Genomic DNA, 22,657 nt, shown 5'->3' on the forward strand with positions numbered 1-22,657 from the left:
GTTTCTTTTTGTGCCTGGTGTAGTTATACATCCTAAATATGCATAAAAATAATTTAGATGATGAACCAAACTTTTGACATCTTTTCCATAACTGCTGTCTTTTTTGTACATGTAATATCATGTATTTGTAACATAAAGCCAAGTTGTAAAGATAAAAAGAGTGATTCTGTCCTGTCCTTAAAATTAGGTGCTTGTCACACCTCCATAAGTAGTTTATACATGACGACATGATAAAGTAGTTTTCACCCTGATGTGGCAGTGACGTAAACGAGTTGAGGCAGCTGTATCTATGCAGCGTTTAAAGAGTGTGTGTATGCTAGCACTTTGAGTGAACACTGGCGATTTGAAGCTGCGCCCAAGGAAATGCGCACTGATGTTACTGCCATATCATGGTGGAAAATGATATAGCACTGTTGGAGGAAATAAACCTAAGGACACACATCAATATGAATATCACACCCTACTAAGAGCAGTGCAGTGCTTTAATTTGGTCCAAAAGATTTTACACACAATATTGTCGACAAAATAGACTAGACCCAAAGAGTACCGACTCTGCCATGTTTGCCTCTCGCTCAATTGAGGGCAAAATAGTGGAGCTCAGGATTATTCAGCCATGTCACCCAGTAAACTTTGATTTTAACTGTGTACTTGTCCGTGTTGTGTGACGATTGCGTTGTAACAAAAGTCCTACACACGCAAACCTTTTTAACGTTCAAGCTTGAAAGTAAATTCTCATTTGATAACAGGTTTTTGCCTATTAATGCCCGCGGTACACTATTTAGTCTCCACTCTCCATCCCTGTGACAAACCAAAATGGTGTTTTTTCCCTAGCTTTATGCACAGGGCAATACCTAGTTGGTACTCTTTGGCTCTAATCTCTTTGCAACAGGCAGATAGGATATGAGTAGGGATGCCCACTGTCCATACAGTTTCCACTAGAACGCTTTTTCATTTACTGTGTGCATGCACTCACACACATATTGTCTATGGAGAAACTGATCGATACAAGAAATCCCAGGCCTGTTAAATGGCGTACATACTTGTTTTTGATCAAAATGTAGGCCTATATCAGGGTGTTTCAAGAAATTCCTGATTCCACCGGAAAACATTAACCAAACTTTTTCCTGATTGGTCAGTAAATAGAGAGGACCTTCCTCCATGCAGAGATCAACTTTTTTTAATGAAAAATTTAATGAGATGAGAACTACAACAGGTTGAAGTGACACCATTCCGTGCATCACGTGTTCAAACGCAATTATTTCCGAATTTGGAGTGAATCAGACAAGCAAACTTACATAGTCATAAAATGTAACTATTTTTGAAGACAAAATGTACAGGATGTTAAAAATTTAAGAATGTTTAAGCCTACCGCGCCCATCTCAAATCATGCACTTCTCACTACCATGTCCATTTCATATGCTATCCATCATGGCCCCGGGATCATGGCTTCCATGCACACACAGTGTATTGCTCAATGTATTAAAGATAACCTTTGAGTTGGAGCAAATTTCTCAAAATTGGTAGTGATTAATATTACCAAACTTATGCCATGATGAAATATAATAATTTTTGAAGATAAAATGTGCTGACCGTAAAAGATTGAACAATGTTTAAGACTACCGCCATTCATTTGAAATAATGCACTTATTGTTCATCTCCTCTATGGAGATATTTTCCATGGCGGCCATCTATGATCATGCTTATGGTTTCACCAAACAAACCATGGGTTTTGAGGTCTTATATTTTTTGTTGTATGTCAACAAAATCGATTAAATTTTCAGGATGATCTTATTTTCATGTTGTTATAAGCAAATATAATGTTCCAGATAACGCTAGTTAATAAATACATTAAGAAAAAGTACCTTAAAATTGCACTTTCTGTTAGTAATCCTTTTTGGACTTTAACTTTTAACATGTTCTAGCAGCCCTATATAAAACCGTAACACTCAAAAGGCCATATCTCTGGAATGAAACGTCCGATTAAGATTATTTAAACGCCAAAATGTTTCTTTCATCAATTCCCAGCCAATAAGTTAGGTCTGAATCAATTTAAAAGAACTTAAATTTTTAGTGGACATGCCTAATATGAGTGACTAGTAAGCACGAAACAGTTGCCCATTTTGCAAGTTGTAATGAAACTAAGCAGAACCTTAGGTAACATTTCTTCACTGGGCGGTAAAAACCTCCTATGTACTTTTGCCCTTGAACATGGATGAAGCAAACCATTCAATATATAGTCTAAACCTACAGGGCTTTATCCATTTTCAAGGGCCAAAATTAAATATGAGATGTTTCCTGCATGTACTTTTGGCCCTTGAACATGGATGAAGCAACCTCTTCAATATAAATTCTACACCTACAAGGTTTTATCCATGTTCAAGGGCCAAATGTACATTTTCCCGCCCAGTTACGATGTACTCCAGAACATACCTGTGCCTCAAGCTTAGACCGTGCATCAAACTTAGCGCTCATGGCCAACGTTTCCAGTTCTACAGCAAACTTGACAGCTTTCCTGAGTCGTTGCAGTAGATGAAATTTCTTGCGTGGTTCTGTGTTTGACTCTTGCTTCAGCTGCATGGCAAAGCTCCATGCACGCTCGGCAGATACCAGAGGGATGTACAGATACCTGGTTGGGGTGATCAAGTCAGTTGCACGTAGTTGTTAAAATTAAACAATATCCTTTTTCAAAATATATCAACAAGGTGGTACAAATATTAAACAAAATATCAGTTTGGCAGAATAGGAGCATATCATCAGTTTCCTCAAATCAAGTAAATTTTAATATTCCTATTTCTCGAATATTCTCCTCACAGTTCTGTGTAATGTAGCCAGCCTAAACTTAGGCTACAAAAAAATTGTTTGCTCGACCCAAAATTGGCCAAAATCAGGATCAGCCCTTTCTTCTTTCTTTGTTTCAGTTTTTAGTTTACAATTTCAATGGTTTTTAATTCCTTTTTCTGTGTTTAAATTTCATTTCAAAACTAAATTTGGCCAACAACATTTTGTTTAAGAAGAATATCATTACTGTAAACTCGTTATAATAAAATCTATAACTGTTCATGCCTGCATCAATGTTTCCAATAAACTTTGCATCTTATGATTGTAAGTATGCCATTGTTCTAATTGAATCCATTTCTACATAGTGTATCTTGCGTTTTGAAGGTCTAAAGTGAAGCATTGATTTATCTTTCCACATGACCAATGTTCATTGCCTTAATTTGCCTACAGGCCTATACAGTAGTGAGTCATTTAAAAAAAATAGCGACCCATCCTAAAAATCCCACGGGAGGGCAAGCAAACAATTTTTTTGGCCTTATTACCAATTTAAGGTGGTGGTGGAAAGATCACTGACTTAATACTTTTTGCGATATCAAGTTTGTTGTAGGTACCGTATTCACAAGTTTGTGCCCCCTATTCTGAAAACCTGGCTACGCCACTGACTCTCTTCACCATAAATCACAACAAAGGAACAGTATACTGTAGCAAAGTTCACTGCAACAGAGTGGATGTAAACTCCACATCACAGAGGAGTAAGTCCCATAAATTGCATTGTACGGTTTGTACCTACCTAATATCTGTGATGATATCCTCGCTTATCTTGCGATGAACAAACTTGTTCCTGTTGCTGCACATGAATTTGATAGACTTGCGTATCCTCCGAAGCCTTCTTGTGCAATAACCCCTGTGAACATCATGATCAAGAACCGCAAAAACATTGTGAGAAGTAACACTTCCGCATTTCTAAGTGGGGGTGGGTGCAGCTTAGTTCCAGTAACTGTCACTGGTAATGGAAAACTACTCGTATTGGACACTTCTACTCGTTTTCAAAACCTCCTAACAATGAGGAATTAACCATTGTTCCTCCTTTGTTATGTTACCCAATCCACTTTAATACGAGTAGCAAAAATGAGCATCGCCACTTGAAAAACGAGTATCGCCACTTGAGAAACGAGCAGCAAAAACGAGTAGCAAATCAGCAAAAAGCACCCAATGCACAGCTTGGGTGTATTGGTTATTTTGGGAGCTCCAAACCCACTTGAGCCGAGATAAGTACCGTACATACTTCAGCGTCGCCGAGTGATAAAAGGTTCGATCGATCGTAGCAAATTGTTGGATGTCAAATCAGTAATATAAATAACCTAATTTTATCAACATTACTTTTAGCATGACCATCTTCTTGTCTCTAGAGTTTGCCGTTTAATATTTCTGTCACTGATTGCAACACAACAGCAACACGTGTTGATCACCAAGTTAAAATATAAATCACTCAAAATTTACATTATACTTGGAATAGGCCTACGAGCTCATACGTTTTTTTTATTCATACTTTTTTTTTGAACTACGAAGGAGAAAATCATGTGTCAATTAAAATTAGATTGCTTAAGCGTCTTTAATTAATAATATTTGTTTGGCTGGCGATAAATTGTGTTGTCCCGCTCTGCCATGGATCCGGAGTAGGCCTACTAATTAATAACCAATGGATCAAGAATATCTATAAATGAGAACTAAGATCATGACAAAGTCTTTTATATCCGTTGTTTTGAAAGTTTATAAATCGGCACGGACGTGACGCAGCGTGAAAAAAAAACCAACCTCGCGTATGTAGTTTTATATGCCTACCGTATTTTTGGCTTGTAACTTCTTTCATCTCGGGTTTCATCTCAATTTATATTCCTTGTAAGTTCATGAGTTGTATTGTTTGACGGACGTGTTCTGTTCCTTTCCAATTTTTTAGAACCAAAGCACTGCACATAATTAATAAATCACGTACTTAAGTCCGGATCCAAGAGCAAGCCCATAAGTTATGAAGGCCGGGACAGTCCGGGATGATAACCCACACCGCACCGAGACCCACCGCCACCCAGCCCGGCAGTTCCCGGCCGGTGAAATAACCAAATTTATGCAACATGCCGAGCATTTGTGAATTTAAAGTTGAAAGTCGATAAACCACCAACAAAATTGAACTGAGTCCTGAATTGAAAGAGTCGATCCTGCAGTATCGGGCAGTAGGCCTACTCGTAGTCGTACTCCGTCGTCCACGAATCTGAAGAAAGCCCGGCCAAGCACCAACGTGATCTTCATCTCCGGCGGGATCTCCGGTCTTCATCTTGTTTTTACTGATATGATAATGCAAATGGACCGGACTCGTGAATGTCTCTCGGGAATGTCCATTAAGCAATTTAAAATTAGGCCAGCGCCGCCGGATCAGTTGACTCGATTTGAGCCCAACTGAACATGCTGAATTTATCATTTTCATTGCGATACATTTGATTTGTTTATATTGAAAGTTGAATTCCCTCATCCATGTGTATTAACTGACTTTGATGAGCCGAACCTCATTGATGTTATTTCTGGGATGCGGTCGTGCCCGCCCTAGTTATTTAAATGAGGGTATCCATGCCCAGGAACACATGGTATATGGTACCTATTTTTAGAACCACATTTAGTCGGAGAGTACATGATTTACAGCGTGCACATAAAATGTAAACAAACGTGTAATTTGGGGAAATTATATTTTCAATTTCATCAGAATCTGTATAATTATGTGCTTGTAATTTTACGAACTTGTTTAACTGATTTTCAATTTTTTTAAAATCAAACCATTACAATTGTCTGTATTTAATTTACACCAATACTGAGACCATATAAGGGGTGGTGCAATAATTATGTGTACCCCGGGGGGGTGAATTATAGGGGGGGCAAAGATTTTTGGCAGGCCAGAAGGGGGGGGCAAGCATTTTTTGGCAGGTCGAAAGGGGGGGCAAGCAATTTTTGGCACAGATATTTTGGGTACCGTTTCTACATTACGCCCTAAAAAAGCACAGGAAAACGTTAGGAACACATTCAAATATGCAAAATTTCCTGCTCACTTTCAAGATATATGATAAGACAATTTAAGGTTTTAAATTTGGGTTCCCCAAAATCTTGCATGTGTAAGGGGGGAGGCAAAGATTTTTGGCACGTCAAAGGGGGGGCAAAGGTTTTTGGCACGTCGAAAGGGGGGGAACGATTTTTGGCATCAAAAGGGGGGGCAAGCGTTTTTGGCAGACCATTTTGAGAATTCACCCCCAGGAGTACACATAATTTATTATTGCACCACCCCTAATAATGAATATAAATAAAAATCATGCGCTAAAAGGATCTGTAGGAAACCTGGAAGAAACATCAAATAGAACACCCTAATAAAATCTCCGACTCCCAAGTCATTATTTATTGTTTCTATTTATAGGTTTTTAGGTGGCGACAGATGATTGCGACAACATGGGAAAATCCCTAGCTAGTACCATAGCTGCTGAGTGCATGTACATACCAATTGATGATTTTTTTAAAGTTTTTGAGGAGTGTTTTTTTATACCAGACTTAAATGGCGCCACACAGGTGTGCGTGTGTGCGGTCACAATTTTTGGTCCATGCTCTGATCCAAACATTATAAGGGACGCACCATTTGATACTGGGGTAGGAAGTTGGGGTCGGGGATTTTTTTTTTTAATTTCATGCATTTATACACAGTTAGGTGGGGGAAGTTTTTTTGGTTTTTTTTTTTGTTGGTGGGGAAAGTTTTTTTTTTTTGCTCATGTAGTGAAGTTTTTGTTTTTTATAAATTCCTACCCCACCCTGAGAATCTAATGGTGCGTCCCTAAATAGACCACAGACCTTGTATTAAAATGCGCAGTGGCGGCACGGGAATTTTTAGTGGGAGGGTGGGAGGGGTGCTTTTTCGAGGTGAGCATGGTGAGGGTGCAGGGCCCATGTGCATGTTTACCGCTGGGAGGGGGGGGCAGAGTTAATGCAGGGCGGTGGTGGGTCCGACTGGGTCGGTAAATGTGGAATGTTTTCTGCAATGATTTATGGTTAAGACATGGTCTCAGATTTGAAGCAGGTTTCACTGCCAAAGTGTGTAAAAATTCACCCCAGAGTGAAAATAGCTATGTTTAGTTTCTAAGGTGTCTTTTCTAGGGTAAAATTGTTTGTAGAACATGATTTTTTTGTCAAAACGCGTGCATCGTACATTGTTTTGCTACAAAATGTTGATTTGTGGCCGATTTTGCCCGAAAAACACACTTTTTGGGTGACAAAAATTTTCACATGCCAACTTTGCATACTCATAGAGTCTACAATATACATAGATATGGCCCTTTAAAATGTTAACATATCAGCTGAGGGTACTATTTGATGGATTCAGGCATTTGTTTTGTGATTGACTTAATCATTTGCGCAGAATCATTCAAATATGACATGCCTCGTGACAATTGACATGCCAAAAAAAGCCGTTTTCAGCAAAAAAATTGATTTGAAAAATCATAACTCTTGATAGGAAGGTGCTACAGTGATGGTTGACCTACCAGTCTATGCAGTATTGAATGGGCTTTCATTTGATACCTAACTTTGTTCATTTTAACTAAGGGAAAGACTTGCAAAATGTAAAAATGTTTCCCCTACCCCTTAAAATTTTGATGTGTGTAAAAATTCCTGCCATTTATAAAAATCGGGATTACAAGAAAACTACAAGAGCTATAGGCTTGAAAAACTAATCAGTTATGCACAGTATAAGTTCCTACTTGGGTATAACATTAATATCTTTCCATTCCTTCTCAATTTTCTTTTCTAATTTTTTTAACAATTTGTGACATCTGTAAATTACGTAAAATTTGGCATTTCAAAAATCGCAAAAAAAAAATATGAGGCGACATGTGTAAAAACTAATCAGTTATTCCCATGATACAGTACTACAGGGATATAGTACCAAACTTGTGCTAAAATGCATATTTTTGAGTTCTAATTTTTTAACAAATTGACTTGCCACCCCATTTTTGAGCAAAATCAGGAACAATTAGTACCTGTAATATTGCGCAATCATGTGACCTATATTCAATGTGTGTGCACCAATCAGATGTCAGACTTGCACTACAACATGATGTGAGCCTTGCAGAGCCTTTATAAGTGTGCCAATAGAGTTCAAATATGTTGTGATGATGTTGTCACTTATGGATCTCATATTTTTATTTCCGTCAAAAGCATATGCCTCTACTGTAATGCTCATATCAGGAAAACAATGACAGATTGTGCATTTCTGACTTCAGAAATGAATTCTGCACAAAATTTCAGTCTAGAAAACATATTTAAAACAATATTTTTTGAAACTTTATATTTTGCCATTTTTGGCAGTCAAACCTGCTTCAAATCTGAAACCGTGTCTTAAAGGGGGTGGGTGAGTGCCCCATGGGCGCCGACTCTTCCCCAAGAGCGTTAAAAAAAAACCCACGATGGGTGGGTGTAGTTCTGTCCTGGCAAGAAGGTTATGTTCGTAAATCATCTGACCTCGGGCCCCCTCCCAGGGGTCAAATTACTAAAACTGTCATATGGGCATGAAACTTACGTGAGGTACAGTCAACATTTAGAGCTAAAATTTTGGAAGATCATTTTTGGGGTCATCCGAGGTCACTCAGGGGTCATCTGAGGTCAAACTACTAAAACCTGTCATATGTGCATGAAACTTGGTGGGTACAGACAACATTTAGAGCCAAAATTTTGCAAGGTCATTTTGGGGTCATTTGAGGTCACCCATGGGTCATCTGAGGTCAAATTAGTAAAAACTGTTGTATTGGCATGAAACTTGGTGGGTACAGTCAACATTTAGAGCCAAATTTTTGGAAGGTCATTTTGGGGTCACCAGGGTTATCTGAGGTCAAATTAGTAAAAACTATCATATGGGCATGACACTTGGTGGCTTCAGTTACCATCAGCCAAGTAATCGCGTCCAGCCGAGAACCGCCAAATATGGGTAACCGCTTAGTAATATTAGGCCTATATTTCAATGTTTTGGGGTTTTTTTTTCATTTTATGCCAAGGGGGAGTAGATTTTGTTTGGGGTCAGCAGGTCCCCCCACGTTCATCCCATTCTATACACGTACAACAAAAAGTACAAGCACATAATTATAAAATTCTTAGATCATGCTTGTATTGAGCGCATAATTTGGAAACGAGACTTCAAGTTTTGCGCTCATGCATAATACCATGTAGGCCTATTTTCATTCAGTCATTACGGGATCAAAAATTCTAATAAAAAAATGGATAGTACAAAATTAGAGCGTCCATCCGACCCACACTTACACACGAACACCCCTCCCCAACATCCCCCCACACACACACACACACGCACCCCCACCCCTACACTCAAGCACCTAAAACATTATTGAGCGCAGAATTGGAAGCGAGACTTTAGCGCTCATGCATAAACCGGTGATTTTTATTTGATCATTACGGGATCAGAAACAAATGAGTAGGAATTCATTTAAAATTGAATAGCACGATATTAGAGTGAACACCGACCCACACACCCCAGCAGACACACACCCAAATACACCCCAGCATTATGACAAAACATAATTGAGCGCTGAATTCGGAAAAGAGAATTTTGCGCTCATGCATAAAGAAACTGGGCGATTTTCATTCGGTCATTACGGGATCAGAAACAAATGAGTAGGAATTAATTTTAAATTGAATGCTATACGAAATTACAGTGTATACCCGACCCCAAACCCCATCATACACACGCCCAAATACACCTAAGCATTATGACAAAACATTTAATATTGAGCGCACAATTCGGAAATGAGACTTTTGCGCCATGCATGAAACTCGGGTGATTGTCATTCGATCAACAGAAACAAAATGAGTAGGGTTTCAATTAAAAGAGAATAGTGCGATATTAGAGTGTAGGCCTACACCCGACCCATACACACCAGCTGACACACACCTAAATACACCCCAGCACATGATAAACATTAATGAGCGCAGAATTCGGGAACAAGACTTTTGCGCTCATGCATGAAACCGGGTGATTTTCATTCAGTCATTACGTACCATATGCGTCCGGGATCAAAAACAAACGAGTAGGGAGAACCTACAAAGTACATCCGTCGGTCTCCGACCCACACAAACACACACCCTACACTCACCTAAATACCCCCCAAGCTCATGTGATTTATAGGTTAATAATTTTAGATGCAAACACAAACACAAATTCGGATTTAGGTGCATAAAACTAACATTTTACATTTCGGGCTCAATTCTTTGAATTGGTTCGTGAAGGTGTGTGTGTCATGTAGGGGGGTAATGCAGAGTTTGAGGGGGGCAAGGTGAAACCCTACATACCACCAAGACTATATAACATAAAACATAGCATGAGTAGGCCTAAGCAGGTGATAAAACATTATTGAGCGCAGAATTGGAAACACAATTTTTGCGCTCATGCATAAAACCAGTTGATTTTTTCATTCGGTCATTACGGGATCAGAAACAAAATGAGTATAGGAATTCATTTAGGTGGAGACAACGATTTTTTTGTTTTTTCTTGTGGGGGAGTACCGTGAAGGTAAGAGTTCCATGGGTACTAGTCCCGGGTATAGATACTTGTCTAGTCTCAGTCCACATCATATGCATCATCACTCCGGGAACACGTACATGTGCCGTTTGAATCACGAGGCCATCAAACTTCGGTTTCATTTTCCGCCAGACTGTACCCACCAAGTTTCATGCCCATCCAACAGTTTATACTAAAATTGACCTCGGATGACCCCTGGTGACCCGGAAATGACCTTCAAAAATTTGGCTCTAAAATGTTGAATGTAGGGGCCTACACCCACCAAGTTTCAAGCCCATATGACAGTATTTACTAATTTGACCTCAGCTGACCCCTGGATGACCTTGGACGACCTTCCAAAAATTTGGCTCTAAATGTTGACTGTACCCACCAAGTTTCAAGCCCATATGACAGTATTTACTAAGTTGACCTCAGATGACCCCTGGATGACCTTGGAGGACTCTGAAATGACCTTCCAAAAATTTGGCTCTAAATATTGACTACCCACCAAGTTTCATGCCCATACAACAGTTTTTAGTAATTTGACCTCAGATGACCCCAAAATGACCTTCAAAAAATGTGGCTCTAAATGTTTTCTGTACCCACCAAGTTTCATGCCCATACGACAATTTAAAGTTATTTGACCTCAGATAAACCCAAGGTGACCCCGGATGACCCCAAAATGACCTTCAAATATTTGGCTCCAAATGTTCGCTGTACCCCTCAAATTTTATACCAATATATACGAGTTTTAAGTTATTTGACCTCAGATGACCCCTGGGTGACCCCGAATGACCCCAAAATGACCTTCAAAAATTTGCCTCTAAATGTTGACTGTACCCACCAAGTTTCATATACCCATACGACAGTTTTTGCTCATTTGACCTTAGATGACCCCTAGATAACTTTGGGTGACCTTGACCCACTAACCAATACAAACTTGTTCTGTATTGGGTCAAGATGCACCCACCCACCAAGTTTGAGGAACGTACGACCCCTAATCTCCGAGAAAATAGGTGCACCGACAGACTCACAGACCGTGAGAGTCACAGACAGCCTGACTACCAGTATTAATCATATAAATTATTGATCACGTGACCCACGTTTCTCAGGATGGGGGTAGGAAGTTTTTTTTTTTAAAAACCCTCACCCACAACATGAGCAAAAAAAAAAAACTTTCCCACCAAAACACTAAAAAAAAAAAAAAGAAGTATTTTCCCCACCTATGCATGGAATTAAAAAAAATTCTTTCCCTGACCCCAACTTCCACCCCCGAGTATCAAATGGTGCGTCCCATCTTGAAAGATTCGTAGATATGATAATTAGCAAAACATTTATTATTACAAACAGCCTGGGACAAATTATCAATTGTTTACAACTTCAAAACTTCGCAGTATATATCGTATCTCTTCCGATGATTTATGAAGACAAGCAAGCACACACGTGTTATGGTATCATCCCTTCTTAACTGTGAGTTACCATGGTGACGGTGGATGGACCTGGTACAATGGAATGCTTGGCGCAGCACATATACCCTAGACGGCGACCCTGTGTATTCTACAAAACCCTGGATTTGCATCTGGAGCCGTGGGAATGTTTTGAATTGTGCGCGCGACAGCAGGTGCGTTTCAAATGAGGACGGACGACTGGTGAAATGTTTTGAATGATTTGGTTGATACGGGATCTTCTCCAAGGAATCTTTGATCTTCTCTTCGGGCTTCTCTTCCATCAACCCTTTTTCTTGTGCCTTTCTTAATCACTCTCTCTCACACACACATACCTGGAATAAATAAATAAGGAAGTATCAAAATAGGAATGAACAGCTCTTCAGGAAAATGAAAATCGTGAATACATCCCAGGATTTTATCGCCTCAAAGAAGAAGACGGAAAGGCATTCGATGTCGGGCCATTTCTATTTAATGGAACATCTATGGACATTATTTCTGGAATATATAATTGCAGCTTTTATATTTTCGATGATAGGATTTTATCGCCTCAAAGAAGAAGACGGAAAGGCATTCGATGTCAGGCCATTTCTATTTAATGGAACATGGACATTATTTCTGGAATATATAATTGCAGCTTTTATATTTTCGATGATAGATTTAATATAGGCCTAAAGGTAAGATATTTAAGCCGAAAAAGGGCCGGGTCCTCAAGCTCCCACAGACGCACGGGCCATGGCACTTGTCGACTCGGCAAGAAACATCAATGGTGCCCGGTAATGGTGATGATGATTTTGTGGTGAAGAACGTAGAACGTGAAGAAAAAGCTTCATAAGTAGCCCGAAACTCACGACCTTCTCTTTCCTATCCTCACATGAAGACTGTTGAGTGTTTCGGGCTCTCGACGTTGTTTTTACATGTAGATAATCTGAGTGATACCGGCGATGGACGGAGCTCGGGAAGTCATTTGGTTTGGTTTCATGCTTCTTTGTTTCTCTCTTCAACTCTGGTAGCAGAATAATCTGGGTATGACCCAGAGCACAGCAGAGAAATCCTACTTTCTACTGTGACATTTTGTAACGAACCGAAGGGAATAAATTTAAGCCCAATGATCTAGGGCCTAGGCCTACTGTATATTTTCATCATGTTCTTCCATCGATACATGTTATTTATTTTTCGGTGGTTCTTCATATCTATTTCTTTTTTACAATTAGATATTGAGTAATGATATGATGATACACACCCAGGATACGATCTTTCTCAACTTTCCTGGATACACACATTTGCACAAATTGTTAGCTACTCTATTACAATACATCTTTATGAAAAATACATTAGAAACTAAATGAATACAAATGTAATTTTAAACATGTAACTAGTACGCCCTATAATACATAACATTTTAATCATGCCCGGTATGAAATTTACATACGACCGGTTTAGACCATGTTTCAGAATTTTTGTGAATAATCAGCACGTTGTTTTATACTTGAACACGGTCAAGAAAGGAGTTTTAAACGACTGTATTTGATTGGATTGGTGAAGTACCTCTCTCAAATGTGTTTGTACTTATCAAGTGCTCGACAAAGAAGAGCAAATTGGATAATAGGCTTTATATGCCGCGCAACAACCCGCTCATAAAATAATGATCAATCGCTGGGCAGTCGTGGCTGAGTAGAATAACTTTCGACGGTATTTTAATTTATGTCTTACGGATTTTTATCAATTGATAAATCCTCTTGTACTTGCGGTGATTTGTATGTTTATGTTTGCTTTTCTTCCATCAACCCTTTTTCTTGTGCCTTTCTTAATCACTCTCTCTCACACACACATACCTGGAATAAATAAATAAGGAAGTATCAAAATAGGAATGAACAGCTCTTCAGGAAAATGAAAATCGTGAATACATCCCAGGATTTTATCGCCTCAAAGAAGAAGACGGAAAGGCATTCGATGTCGGGCCATTTCTATTTAATGGAACATCTATGGACATTATTTCTGGAATATATAATTGCAGCTTTTATATTTTCGATGATAGGATTTTATCGCCTCAAAGAAGAAGACGGAAAGGCATTCGATGTCAGGCCATTTCTATTTAATGGAACATGGACATTATTTCTGGAATATATAATTGCAGCTTTTATATTTTCGATGATAGATTTAATATAGGCCTAAAGGTAAGATATTTAAGCGAAAAAGGGCCGGGTCCTCAAGCTCCCACAGACGCATGCGGGCCATGGCACTTGTCGACTCGGCAAGAAACATCAATGGTGCCCGGTAATGGTGATGATGATTTTGTGGTGAAGAACGTAAAACGTGAAGAAAAAGCTTCATAAGTAGCCCGAAACTCACGACCTTCTCTTTCCTATCCTCACATGAAGACTGTTGAGTGTTTCGGCTATCGACGTTGTTTTTACATGTAGATAATCTGAGTGATACCGGCGATGGACGGAGCTCGGGAAGTCATTTGGTTTGGTTTCATGCTTCTTTGTTTCTCTCTTCAACTCTGGTAGCAGAATAATCTGGGTATGACCCAGAGCACAGCAGAGAAATCCTACTTTCTCGGTGACATTTTGTAACGAACCGAAGGGAATAAATTTAAGCCCAATGATCTAGGGCCTAGGCCTACTGTATATTTTCATCATGTTCTTCCATCGATACATGTTATTTATTTTTCGGTGGTTCTTCATATCTATTTCTTTTTTTTCAATTAGATATTGAGTAATGATATGATGATACACACCCAGGATACGATCTTTCTCAACTTTCCTGGATACACACATTTGCACAAATTGTTAGCTACTCTATTACAATACATCTTTATGAAAATACATTAGAAACTAAATGAATACAAATGTAATTTTAAACATGTAACTAATACGCCCTATAATACATAACATTTTAATCATGCCCGGTATGAAATTTACATACGACGGTTTAGACCATGTTTCAGAATTTTTTGTGAATAATCAGCACGTTGTTTTATACTTGAACACGGTCAAGAAAGGAGTTTTAAACGACTGTATTTGATTGGATTGGTGAAGTACCTCTCTCAAATGTGTTTGTACTTATCAAGTGCTCGACAAAGAAGAGCAAATTGGATAATAGGCTTTATATGCCGCGCAACAACCCGCTCATAAATGATCAATCGCTGGGCAGTCGTGGCTGAGTAGAATAACTTTCGACGGTATTTTAATTTATGTCTTACGGATTTTTATCAATTGATAAATCCTCTTGTACTTGCGGTGATTTGTATGTTTATGTTTGCTTTTTCTATAAAAACAAAATGACCAAAAAAACAAACGTTTTAGTACTTTGTATAAACCGTGGACAAAGGCTCAAGACTAGAAGAAGACAAGGAAACTTGCCGTTATTAACATGAATAAATATGCGCGACAGGTTTATGTTCTTCAATCATGCATGTGTGATCCATCGGTAAACTTTTTTTTGATAAAATATGGTTATCCTGCATGACCTGACATCGCGAATTTACATCATTAGATGATCCTGACATCACGATTTATAATAATATTAAAATATGATAAACGCGAATTGTAGCCTACTGTTAAATTTTTATCTCGATGGTTTGATGCTATAAATATATAAACAAAGTACCGGCTGTCGCGTGCCGGTATCGATCGCGAGGGTGTTGAATACTGCATTCATTTTGGATGGTCTTGACTGTCGACTGCATTGGGTGGAAATCATATCGATTAGGGTGCTCTGTACTACTCGTATTTGCTACTCGTTTCTTTGCCATCACAATGGTTTATGGCCCATTGTTAGCTAGAGATTGAATACGAGTAGATTTGTCCAAAACGAGTACTTATGGTTTCACAGTGTGTAACTCAGTATCTTTATTTATTGTTATGACATTATAGGATTTGTGATATTATCAAACAACAAATAAAAAGAGTATACACATATCAATTTGATTATAAGAAGAAAAGATAAGACATGGTTTTAAAGGTATTTGTGATATTTTTGGCTACCATTTAGGATGTAATATTTGGATTTTATTGGCACACTACCGTATTAGATTTCTGAATGCTACCAGTCCTACCACGTTTTCAGATTGCCGTCGAAATGATTGTCTTGTTTGTTTTATATTGGCCTTATTGGGTGCCCCGACAGTTGATTAAAGGCAGACCCACTTCACATTATATTAATACGTTAACATTTCATTATGAAATATATGCTTTTTTATCACCTCACTTTACCTGTATCTTTGAAAGTCGCCATGTCGCATGCCATGTTGTTGCTGAGCATCTTGAACTATGTGTAGAACTAAAATACAAAGTTCAACAAAAATAAACAAGTTAGATACTAATATTGATGTTAAAGTTAAGGGTATACGAGGTATTGTTGGACGAAGCAACCTAAAAATAATTTTCATTATCTAGATCAATATATTATTGAAAAATAACACCTTGATGTTTTGCAAAAGTTCATTCTACAATCGTATACTTTGCAAACTTGCTTAATTTATTGTTGTTAATGAGTTATGTACGTATTACAAAAGTGTTGTTGTTTCAGCCCTCTTTACAACGTAACTCAAGAACCGCAGCACCTATTTTTTTTTTTTTTTTTTAAAGTATATCTGTGATATTTTAATTCTTCTACACACTCGCTATGAATTGAGCAATGCAGTTTTTGCCAAAGCTCACTACCATATCATTCGTAAAATGCTGTGAACTACTAAATCACAACAGTTTTAAATAATTAATAACCTTAAAGACAACAAATCAAGAACCTCCCTTCCCAGATAAAAAAATTGCTCAGTGCAGTGCAGTGCATTGTTTGTCCTCCACTCCAGCAAAACTGGATCAATATTTGACCTTGCAGGAAGTTGTCTGTGCAAGGACCATATAATCACACCAGCTGGACCAGGAAAGTTGCTCTTAGTCTTAAAAATTTAAGATCCAATCAAACAAGACAAGCATGGAATTGCTCGAGAAGTCTAGCCAAGAATTTGCTCAATGATACAATGTAGCTTCACATTCTAGGCTATAGACCATTGCATTCAAAATCTAATCGGATTCGCTGAAGCATGACACTGTGTAAAGCAATGGAAGTTCAGAAGTAAACACAGCCGATCACAACAGGCGATTGCATTAAAAATCTTGCTAGAATTACACTTCAGCAAAATTTTAGACTGTCCAGATATGGTAAATCTTGCTCAAAAGATCTACAGTTGTCAGTTGACTCATCGAAATAACTTTCATTCATCCAAATTTCAACATTAAGGGAGTACTACACCCCTGCCCAATTTTGTGCCTATTTTTGCATTTTTCCCAAAAATTATAGAGCATTGGTGACAAGTAAAATATGTATATTATAGGGGCAAGGACTACAACTACTGCATAAGAAATTTTTTTTCAGCACGGACAACAGTTGTGGAGTTACAGTCAAAAATGAGGGAAAACCAGTATTTGATCAATAAATCAATAACTACTTGCCTTGAGTTGCTGAATTTTCAGTGCAGTAGTTGTAGTCCTTGCCCTATAATATACATATCTTACTTGTCACAAATTCGCTTTAATTATTGAGAAAAATGCAAAAATAGGTAAAAAATTGGCCAGGGGTGTAGTACCCCCTTAACAGAATATACCTCCGGTGCGACCAAAAAACCATAGCCAAGTACTCTAGCATCGAATGCGTAACTATCATTAGCAAGTCCAACGCATACAATGATTTATGAAATTTGTATCTGTTTGTGTGTGATACTTAGTGAAAACAACTCACCATTCCTCATCTTTTCAAAACTCAAAATACAATAGGAAATTATTTTTGAAGAGTTTAAAGATGAAATTTTCCAATTATTTAATGTGTTCAACAAAAAAAGAACAATAAGCATGTTTTTTTAACGTCATGAAGTCGTTGAAGTTTAGGAGTTACACCGTAGCCACTCGATCAACGGGACGCCATTTTATCGTCTGCTTGAAAATCACGAAATCTCGATGTGGATTTATCCACGAGACTTCACGAGACTTACCTGCATGATGTCATCATTTTATAGGAAATTTTGTGACCTTTGCACTCATACCAAACACGCCGGGGTTTGTTTTGGGGAAAGCCCCTAATTTTCTAGGTTTTTGAGGTCTATTTTGTAGTTAAGATTTTCATGATTTTTGGCGTAAAAAGTTGCTGAAATGGAGCAGAAGGAGGTCATTAAACCTATATTAAACCTATATAATATGAAATTTTAGAGTATTCTGAAGATGTTTGTGGTCATTCTTGTGCAGATATCCATCGCGCATAAATGCTCAAAGCAAATTACTGTGATTTTTTTTTCCAATACTGAAATTGAGTAGTGCAGTGTCAGATGAGGTTCACAAGTAACATCACTGGCAAAACATGTGTTGCATGGGTCACATCAGATTATGATTACATATTCATTTGTTTGTTTTTTTATTAATTTTCATTTTTTTATTCCTTTATTCATTCCTAAATTTACTTGTTTATTTACTAACAATATTGATTTCTTGGTGGAGGCAATATCATCGTCTCTAAAATACTCCTGTATTGTACACAAAAAATTGACACACAAAAAAACAGTTAACTTCACATGACTTTAAATAGGCATAACCTCCCCATATTTTAAGTTATAGAGCTGTTTCTGGTACCAATGTCTTTCTTTTATAATGCCCTTTACAGTGATACCAGATTTGCAAGTGTTACTTGTAAAAATATACAAGTGCTCTAGATAAATAAATCCAAGGTACCGTAGACATAAAATGACAGACAAATTCCGCTACCCTTCACAACTTCAAATAGGTATAACTCCCCCATACTTCGAGCTATAGTCTAGAGTTGTTTTTGGTATCATTGTCTAAGTTTTTAATGCTCTTTACAGTGATACCAAATTTGTACTAGTTCCTTGAAAAAACCTAAAAAGTGTCGTCCTCCCTACTATAATAGGTATGCTAGGTGAATTCAAATTTGCCATCAAACTGCACCATTTTATATATCAAATTAAAGCCCTTGAGTAAACAAAGCCAAAACTGAAAACCTTTTTTTCATAGCACTTTCCGTAGCAAAGTTACATCTTGTAAAAGATTGACTTTCATCAAAAAGATTCAGCTAGCAAAATTCCCCAAAACGGCATTTCGGGGGTGTTTCTAGATCTTAGTCTCATTATGATAGCAGCTTTTTTAATGGAACTGCTATCAAAATCCTCTAAAATTCCATGTGTGATTGTCTTATCACCATAAAAATCATATATTTGGGTCAAGTGAAGTATAGAAAACATATTTATGTAGGTTTCCTTCTTCGCCAGTTGTTTTAAATTTCTATGTAAATATGCATTGACATTGTCGGCGAATTTGGCTGACTAGCAAATGTGTTAACTAAGGTTTGCCTTGCATACCTAAATTCAAAGCTAGTGTTCTCGAGTAACTTGAAGTTGTATGGAACTGCAATTTGGCCAAATTGGTCAAGCTGGCAGATTCCACGTTTGTTGATAGAAAGACAGCTTAGGCTAATAGAAATTAGCACTCCATTCGTGGTGGATAATAATAAAGTTTAATACATGTAGGCCTAGCCTATGTCCGGCACTTAGGCAGGGTGATTCTTTGTTGGATTATTTTATTTGATCCTATTTGTGACCTCTTTCCTTTTCTCACAAGTCTGAAACATCGAGTCGTAGTACCGTCCATGCGAACTTGGATGTAAGCTTGAGCGAGTTTAGGCCTAGGCTACACGTTGACGCAAATTCAAGAAAGTAGAAAACTTGGAAGTATGACTACATGTATATCCCGGGATTATATCTGCCTCTGTATTTTGCAAACTAAAACAAGAATAGGGCCTAGGCCTACTCTATTAAATAAATACGAGAATGAGAGTAGGCCTATGACTGAATTATTAAAGTTAGATGCCAAGTCCAGACACTGAAACTGATATCGTAAAAGTCACACCGGCGCTTGCACAAAGTTATGAATGAATGCCGTACAATGGTATACTCATCACATGTATATCGCCATGGTCGGGGCACGTAGGCCTATGTAGGGCTATTTGCATGCTTGTCATGGGTCGACCTGGCTAAAAATCCTGGCGCTTATGGGCCGAATGTGGCAACCCAAAATTCTGGTCGACCTGGGAGAAACCGATTTACAATAACTTAGGTGGTCTATTGTGTGCGATACGCTGCTTTTGGTCGACCTGGGATTTTTTTCTCCCAGCTTGACCCAAAAGAAAACGCTGCAATTTGTGCCTTGTGGGAGTATACTTGCTAGCTTGGGGAGAAGGTCATGTACGGTAACATGTGTACATGTTTGTACATTTACATTTGTAACATTATGCATAATCATGCATGATAGTGATATGACACTGATGATATGTACATGCCTGACCAGTACTCATGTTGACAGTGACAGTATTAGGCCGAGTAAAAAAACCAAACATGTTTCTCGTCCGCGCCCTCCTAATTTTTTGAAGATTTTTCAAATTTCTTTTTATTTTGTAAACTTTCAGTTATAACTTGTAGAAAAAGATGTTTCAGAAGTTGAAACTTATTTTACGGCTTTGTAAATGCATAATACATCATTTAAGAAGAGTTTTGTGATCACTATAGCTAGTAGAGGGGTCTACCTAAAAAGGGCCTCAGGACTCCTTTTTCTCAGATATCAATCTGTATGTCGAATACCCGAAACATGGTGCCAAATACAGGTATTTAGCATCGTTTTCCAATAAAAAATTAAAAATAAAAAGCCCCTCATTCTCCTTATTTTTAAAAACCCGGACGAGAAACATGTTTTTATTTTTACTTTGCCTTATTTTCAATTTTCAATGTTTTTAGTCTAGCTCAAATCTAGTAAAAGCATGAAAGATACAGTTAGAAACATTTAAATATACATGTATGGTATCATGCCTGTGTAAATGATGCAGAAACAGTATCCAATAGATACACATGACACAGTACATGATTCAGAATAATTATATTTCATGATTTTGTACACGTGTGCGTTTCTCCCATTCAGTTCCATATGTCACACATTGCAAATTGGAACCGGTCCTACTCACTCTTTCAAACATGAAAATTGAACTTTCTTAGCTCTTAATTTACATTTTAAGTTCATGCAAATAAAGTTATAACTCTATAAAATCAAAGCCAACCTTCCAGAGTGTATGAATCGGAGACTGTGGCTGTTTCCTGGGCCCCATTTTCAGTGCCAACAGAACCGGTTCCTTCGTTAGCAGCAGCCATTTTGTGGCATGATTTGTAATAGTGTTGGGCAAGATTAGATACAAGTCACCATCGAAATTTAATATTTAGGGACATTAATTTCTGCAGGCTGGGGGGGGGGTGGGGTGCAGGCACAGAGGAGTAAGATAAGACAGACCGCGTACCACCAGTCAAAGTCCCCGTATATTGTATGGTACCAGTTCTCGCATATTCATGAGGGCCGATTGTTCGATCGTGCTGTGTCTAACAATCACGCTAGCGCTGCGTGCCTTAGCGTATACGCGATAGAGCGTTGCGTGCTTTCGCGATTACGCAATAGACCATGAAAATACGTGGTAATTGCGTAGCAGTCTCGCCTGTCGCATTTCATGGAACAATCGGCCCTCATTATCGGATGAGGCGGAGACTTTGACTGGTGGTACGCGCTCTGTCTTATCTTACTCCTCTGTGGGTGCAGGCAATAGCGGTCCTGGCAGCGGAAGCATTAAAATTAAGGATTGGGGGACGAGCATATTCCGGTGGAAGTTTTGTTTTCGCGATTCGTCTTTCTTGCGCCATATGTGAGATAGTGATCATAGTGTGAAATGAGTATAGTCTGGTAACTTAGGAAAAAAAGGTCCTACTCGTCGGAATCGGATAAGTAAGAGCAACACAGCCATTTGGGCCCTGTTTTGGGCCCTGTTTCCTTGAAGGAACTTGAAACACCATTTATATAAGCTAATAGTCCTATGCATCAAAATCAATCCCGGGATGATCCCGGGGGTGGGCACTCAACTTCAGAAGTGATGTGCCTACGGTAGGCCTACAAAACGTTGTTTTTTAAAAAATGGGGGTCATTGGGTACAAACAAAATGAAAAAGGGGGTCATTGGGTATAAAATTTAAAAAATGGGGTAATCAGGTACCGGTAAAAAATTTAGAAAAAAATGGAGCAAAATTCTTTTTTTTTCTCCAAATTTCCCCAAATATACAATACAAATTTGCTGTAATAAGATAATTTGAAAGTTTCAAGATTATTTTGTGGCACTGATGATACAATTCTGCAGGAAAAAAGGGGTCTTGGCAGGGTCAGAAATTTGAAGGATTCTCGCACTTGGTTGCAAATTTTTGACCATGATTGGAAGGGGGTCATTGGTAAAAAAGGGGTTCATCAGGTATATTCGACTTAAAAAAAGAAGGCCTATCCATGGCCTATCATAATGTCGCTTCTAATGGTCAATATACATGTTGGGAGTAGGAAAATGAGCATATTTGCATTTCCGTACAGTTTCCTAATTCAGAGCGTTTGATTTAAACAGTGCCCCACTGCCCCTTGCCAAAAATGGCCCCCACCCCCTTTGACTCGTCAAAAATTTCTTGCTCCCCCCACCCCAATTTTACCCGTCCACCATGGCTTATAATTCTGCACAGCCCCTAAATTATGAGCCCCGGGGGTAAAATTCAAACGGCTCGCCAAAAATCGCAGTTGCCCCCCACCCCGGCCTGCCAAAAATCACTTGCCCCCCCCCCCCTCTCGGCCCGCCAAAAATTCTTTGCCCCCCCCCCTTACACATGCCAAATTTTGGGGATCCCAATTTGCAAACCCAATGGTCTAAATATATGTTGCGAGCGCGAGCAGGAAAATTTGCGTTTCCGTAATGTTTTCCTGAGCCTTTTTAGAGCGTTT

General features: G+C 38.5%; 1 protein-coding gene across 1 annotated transcript in view; it reads right to left on the reverse strand.

The window, feature by feature from the left end:
• The window catches only part of LOC140151139 (signal recognition particle subunit SRP68-like), a 37,655-nt gene extending 16,615 nt beyond the window's left edge, over positions 1–21,040 (reverse strand). The window contains 4 exon segments of the mRNA XM_072173360.1: positions 2,431–2,626; positions 3,569–3,682; positions 16,029–16,095; positions 20,923–21,040. Coding sequence (XP_072029461.1) covers positions 2,431–2,626; positions 3,569–3,682; positions 16,029–16,095; positions 20,923–21,013 — 468 coding nt within the window. The 5' untranslated portion in view covers positions 21,014–21,040.
• Positions 21,041–22,657: the final 1,617 nt, after the last annotated feature.

Source organism: Amphiura filiformis, chromosome 4 (assembly GCF_039555335.1).
Source record: "Amphiura filiformis chromosome 4, Afil_fr2py, whole genome shotgun sequence".
NCBI classification, from domain to species: Eukaryota; Metazoa; Echinodermata; class Ophiuroidea; order Amphilepidida; family Amphiuridae; genus Amphiura; species Amphiura filiformis.